The sequence below is a fragment of the Plasmopara halstedii genome, assembly GCF_900000015.1.
Source record: "Plasmopara halstedii genome assembly, contig: Scaffold_526, whole genome shotgun sequence".
In the NCBI taxonomy this organism is placed as follows: Eukaryota; Oomycota; class Peronosporomycetes; order Peronosporales; family Peronosporaceae; genus Plasmopara; species Plasmopara halstedii.
This window is the reverse complement of record NW_020187446.1, coordinates 340,767-346,928: the sequence shown is the minus strand read 5'-3', so window position 1 is coordinate 346,928 and position 6,162 is coordinate 340,767. Positions and strand designations below refer to the sequence as shown.

At 44.2% G+C, this 6,162-nt stretch overlaps 2 protein-coding genes across 2 annotated transcripts; both read left to right on the top strand.

Moving 5' to 3' along the window:
* Positions 1 to 1,059: 1,059 nt before the first annotated feature.
* Positions 1,060 to 3,798, top strand: PHALS_11125 (Kelch-type beta propeller; the record flags this gene model as incomplete). The annotated part of the gene is made up of 1 exon (XM_024726666.1): positions 1,060 to 3,798. The coding sequence occupies one exon, from the start codon at positions 1,060 to 1,062 to the stop codon at positions 3,796 to 3,798; it is 2,739 nt and encodes a 912-aa protein (XP_024577321.1).
* Positions 3,799 to 3,911: 113 nt separating this feature from the next.
* Positions 3,912 to 4,575, top strand: PHALS_11124 (inhibitor of growth protein 4; the record flags this gene model as incomplete). Its single annotated transcript, XM_024726665.1, has 3 exons — positions 3,912 to 4,004; positions 4,056 to 4,491; positions 4,541 to 4,575. 3 exons carry the CDS (start codon positions 3,912 to 3,914, stop codon positions 4,573 to 4,575), a joined length of 564 nt encoding a protein of 187 aa, XP_024577320.1.
* Positions 4,576 to 6,162: the final 1,587 nt, after the last annotated feature.

Genomic DNA, 6,162 nt, shown 5'->3' with positions numbered 1-6,162 from the left:
TGTTTAGGAATTGTTTGCCGCAGTTTGGTTGATTTTACCAAAATTTTGAAATATGGCACATGCTTGCCACCATGGTTCTGTATAGCTCTTCAGGTTCAATATCAAATGGTATGAACACATATAAGAAGGTTCGTGAGTGTTCTAAAATGCAAAAATTTTCTAGCTGACTCGCATGCATGTTGCTTAGTCCATAGAGCTCAGAGCTACTCGCATATGCGCGCGCTGTGACCGGGAAGGCGGAAGGTCCCACAAGGCTAGACTTGATAAAAGGATACCGTGAATTACTTCACAAAACCAGGACCGCTTTCTTTTTCATTCTTGGTAGTAAGAGGATCGAGTACAGTCTTGTTGAAATTGACCTTTTCATCCAGAGGTAGCTCATTATTACAACCGCCAAAGAGACTTTGGCACTAAGTAATTTTCAACTAAGAAGTACGAAAAAGATCTGATACAGATTCTCGATTTTTTTTAATTTGTTCAGTGGCGATATGATGTGGCAGCATTGCGCTCATGCTGCCGTACAAACAAGTATATGCAATTGCTTTCGGTATCCACCCATCGAGAATGCGGTGGGTTGCAATGGACGTCATGCACAAAAGTTATCGGTAAGTGGTTCAGTTTGATTTTATAGTAACGTGCCTAATCTATCCGTTCAGCGCGGCGAAAGAATATTTATTTTCAGACTGATTCCACTTATCCTCAGATATCAACCATGAATACTTAATTGTCCTTTATACAACCAGCAAAAACTCGGCAGATGTAGTGACTTCTGGGTATGCTGATAGACCATCGGCTTTAAAAAGTTGCACAGTACCATGATGGCAAACATGTTGGACAACAGTGCTAGGATGTGGCGAAGTCGACTAGGGTAAAGTATGATGTTTCAAATGATTGAAAGAGTAGTCAATTTTCTTCCTTATTAATTTTTTTCAAAATGGTGCGTTATTATTGGCCAATCATATCTGACGAGAACCAAACACAGCATTCAACTAAATATGGACTTCTCACTCGAGTGCTGGAATTAATCGATGACTTCGTTGCATGATATCAATTTAGCAAATGGTTTGGCATCGACGGGGCTCATCTTTACTCTTGTTGCTTTTCTCACGTAATTCAGCTGCAGCAAATTGGGCTCAGGTCAGTGGCGAAAAATACACTAATGCAGCCGTTAGTGAGATCACGCCTTGGGCAAATCGGCATGGCCATGCAGTAACCGCTCTGGACCTTAGTGACGACTATGAACGAAGGACTGGGCATAAGTCTAAGATATTTGTGCTAGGAGGTGATTCGAACGTTCAAGGAAGACAAGACTTAAGAGCGTACCCAGGAGGTGGTGCCATGCGCAACGACGTGTGGAGTACAACAGGACCGAGTTGGAATGTTCAGGCCAATATCCTTAAGACAACAAAGTGGGGAGACCCTTTACCTCAAATTGTGGCAAATGTGACGTGGTTGCAGACAAATAGTGGCAAGAGTCCACCTCGTGGTATCTCGTACACTGACTGGATTTCTTGTGCGTCTGCTGCTTGGGCTGTTAATCCTCCTTCAGGATGTGATGACCCTACTCGACCCCCTGGCGCATACTTAGCTGATAATATGTTTTCACCTCGTCGAAACTTTATCGCCTTAGCATTTCACAGCGAGCTTTTTGTTTTTGGTGGTCGCGCTCGTGAACACATTCCAGTTCCTCAGTCTCAATTACGTGGTGGAACGGGACCAGAACCCATGGCCCCATACAACACTCGTTGGCTTGAATATGCTGTACTAAAAAACGATGTATGGCGTAGCAGTGATGCTGGATCGTCGTGGAAACTCGTGACACCCGGTTGTCCATTTTCTCAGATCGCGTCGGCACACCAAACATTAAGAACAGATCTTCAGTGTGAGGATGACGATCAGTGCGAAGGTGACGCATCGTGTCAAGGCGACGAATTTTCTGCAAAAAGATTTTGTGTGTGCAACATGTGGTCGCCGCGTGAATTTCACGCTTTGGTTGTGATGGACGATGCTTTGTATTTGTCTGGTGGGTACGCCCTTGTCGAATCTGGAAAATGTGGTGATGAAGAAAGCCATCGGCAACCACTCGGAGAATTATTTGCGTGCAGTGGAGGCTATCGCGAATATTTGAATGACATATGGATGTCAACTGATGGTCGACATTGGAAAATGCTTACACTACATGCAGAGTTTTCTCCTCGCGGCGAACATTCAATGGTATCATTTCATTCTCAACTTTATATTCTTGGTGGACGGACGGGTACTTCACAGACTGAATCGGCGCAAACAGACCTGCTTAACGACGTCTGGGTAAGTAAATCTGGGCTTGTGTGGAATCGAGTAACCGAGGCAGCTCCATGGTCACCCCGAGCTAAACATGTCACCCTGGTGCAGCCAGCAGGTGCATCCGATCAAAATTTGCCTTATGATCGAGATGAGCAACTAGTTATGATGTTTGGAGAGGATGCAGAGAGAACACTGGAAGATGTTTGGACTTGGAAGGGAGGCGACACAAATTGGATCCAGGACTACTCATCTGACACCCCCTTTGTCGAATATGTGAGACCTGATAGCAATGTATCGGCTCTGCGAACAATGGTGGACACGGATGCTCGTGCTTTAAGTGCTGCAGGTTTACGTACAATCCAAGACATTACATCTCTATCGTTTGATCAAACGATTTCGTTGCGCAAGCTTATGCCCATATGTGACTATATTGCGCTGGCAAAGCTTGTTGTCGAACAGTGCACAGTTGAATCATCACGATTCGAAAAACAAAAAGGGTTTAATATTGCAGAGAAAGCAACGGCTGATTTCACGAATGTAGTCCAAGGTGAAACGGATTGGGACGGTTGCACACAAATTGGTGAAAAGATAAGAGACGTAAAGACTGGTCATCTTCGTTGGCCTGACGTCCGTGGAGTGGATCAGGTTCAGGTCCTACGAGATGTTTTTGTCGACGCTCAAGATAGTATTTGTCAGTGGAGACCTAAAGCACGATCTGGTCATGCCGGTATAGTCTTCAAGCAGAAAATCTTGATTTTAGGGGGCTTAACAGCACCTGACTATTATGAGAACGATGTTTGGTATCGCGATGCTCGTCGCCCGCGTACGCAGTTTACGTTAGTGCCAGCGAGTGGAAGCTCGGATACGGAGTTTAAGTTTGAAAGTGACAAACCCTCATGCATTTTCGAGTATCATTTGCTTGACACAGTGGAACAGCTCGTTGTTCGTAACTGGACGCTTACGCTGGGTAAAGTGAGTTTTGAGAGCTGGTTGGGCTCAGGCACCTTTCGCATGCGCGTTCGTGCTCGAGACCCTGCCGGCAATGTGGATGAGACGTTTGAGGATGGCCGAAATGAGCACACTTGGGTATACGCGCGACCGTTGCCATGGGGATTGATCATTGGGCTGTTGTGTGCCGGGTTGGTCTTGATGATTGGGTTCATATTGGAATGGCGAAAGCGCCGCAAACGCGCTGCTTTGGAGCGCTACGCCGTGAAGCGCATGCGTCGCAAATTGAAACCTAAAAATGGTGCTGTCAGTATTGCAAAGAAAAATGATCTGATGTTGCGGAAGACCTTTGACGGTACAAAAGACAGCAAGAAAAAAAGTAAATTATCAACGAAGAAAACTTTGACGGTCAGCAACAGGAAGGACAAGACCAAAAGCAAGCCAAAAGACAAAGGTGTAGAAAAAGATATTGCAATGGACAGAATGGAAAAAGTTAAAAGAAAAAAGGACAAATTTGAGACGAATGGTGCTACAAAAGCAGAGAAATCAAAGTCTAAGAAAATCTGAACAAGGCGAGCAGAGAAGCGATCTTTTAAATATTAATCAAATTAGCTAAATCTTACTTTAAGTACGATACGAATTGCAAGCATTTTCAGAATTTTATTATCGTCATAGAAGAAATGGGCACGTACGTGGAAGACTATTTAGAAAGCATGTACATGCTGCCGTCAGAGATCAAGCGTAACTTTGATCTCATGCGCGAACTGGACAAGGTGCGCATACTCCATTTACTGCTGTCGTTTTCTCTAACCCGCATGTTGCAGACGTCTTACCCGCTACTCGAAGAACTTAAGACGGTGCAAAAAGCATACTTAACAAGTGCGCGACAAAAGGTGCTAGCCAGGTGCGCTGACACTACAAAAGGTGAAGCTACGGAAAAAGAACTTCGAGAGATCATTGAAAGTGATGGAATAGTGCGACAACTGTATGAAAAACATGCCTCAGTAGTGCAAAAGCTAGACGAAAAAATTGCCATTGCAGCTCAGAGCTATGATATTGTTGATCATCATATTCGACGTTTGGATAGAGACTTAGAAAGCTACTCGGCTCTTTTAAAAGCTAACGGTGAGTACGAAGAGGATAGTAGACCGCACCGCAAGAAACAGAAGGTGGTGACAACCACGACAATGCATCATGCGTCTCAGAGTCATGCGGTGCCCAATGTTCACGTTCGCAGCAAGCACAATACAGCTCCAAATAGTAGGAAGGAAACGACAGTGACACCATCGATATCTAAATCTTCAACAAGTGGAAGCTCGTCGTCAAGAAAGAAATCAGTTGTAGAGACTGCAGCAGCTCTTTCCATCGCGGCAGCTGCTCCGGTGATTCTAACTTCGGAGGACTTGCCTATTGACCCGAACGAGCCTATTTATTGCAGTTGCCGCCGGGTGTCATTCGGGCAGATGGTTGGCTGTGACAACGATGATTGTAAGTACGAGTGGTTCCACTTTGGCTGCGTGGGACTGATGGACCAACCTGCGGGCAAATGGTACTGCCAGGACTGCAAGGTCCAGCTTGGTATTATGTGATGTTAAATTACCGCTGTTAATATTCGTACGAATTTATTTCAAATTGTGAGGAATTGTAGGATTAACCGTGTACAATCTCATCTATCTCATTCTGATTTTAGATCCATAGACCTAGATATACTTGTTATCGTAACTAAATAAAGATTACTTTGCTTCTAATGCGTGGAAGAGTTGTATCGGTATTTTTTGTGAAAGCGAAAATTCTGGGAAAATATAAATATCACACAAACTGGTCAAAAATGAAGGTAAGCGAAAATATGCCCACTTGTTCGTGGGTGATGGGCAGCAAAAGGTACAGCGCTGTCAGTGGAAGTAATTCACTTAAATAAACATCACCCTTTGCGTGTTGGTCGCACGTCTCGATGCGGTCTTGGCAGCATTGGGACAAACGCCGCGAATCTGTTTTTTGTGAAAAGTCGTTGACATTGACCAGTTAGCGTATTTCCATATGCAGGAAGGTTTTTTCTTTAGCCAAAAGAGATTATCCTTTGGCATCGCACGGACTTGATAGGATATGACGACAACGATTCCTGCGAGGATCCACGATTTTCGTGAAACGAAAGAAGATGATACAGACATACATTGACTTGAAAACAAAAAGTTGATATGAGTCATCCATCATCGAAAGGTGGCAAATTAATACTTTTCGATAGTGATTACCGAAAATCCAAACAGCCGCGTTGAAGAAAAACGAGAAATCACGAAAGTGATTACCCCAATACCCCGCAAGTCTAGCAGCGTGGCTGCCGTAACTTTGCGCTTTGAGGAAGCGTAAGTTAGGTCACCGACCTCTCGTTCTATACACAGAACAAGAAAGAGTTTAGCGGATCGCAATTCGCTTACTCCAAGGGTAATTATAGTCTTAACCCAAGGCTGCAGCGGGGCTGCCGTAGCTTATCGCTTGAGGAAGCGTAATTTAGGTCACCGACCTTTCGTTTTATATTTAGAACAAGTACGAGTTAGCGGATCGCAATCCCCTCACTCCAAGAGTAATGATTGCCTTACCCAAGGCTAATTAGCTCTTCCGTGCAAAATCCAAAACTGATTTTTATTTAGTTTTTTATTTTAATTTTAAAAGTTTAGATTTTCCTAGATATACTAAATATATATAATAAAACCTAAATACGTGCATAACTACTGGCTACCTAGTCCCGTACCGTACACCCCTGTTACCAGGGTACGTGTAACCCCGTTACACCCTCCCCCATTAAGATTAATAACATTTACAGTTCCAACCGATTATTGCCTCAACGAGGCTTGCGTGTCCGCTAGACACTGCAACTGGGTTCGTTGGGACAAAACGACTTCCGTGCTCATGAGCCCTGTGTCAACGACACGGAAG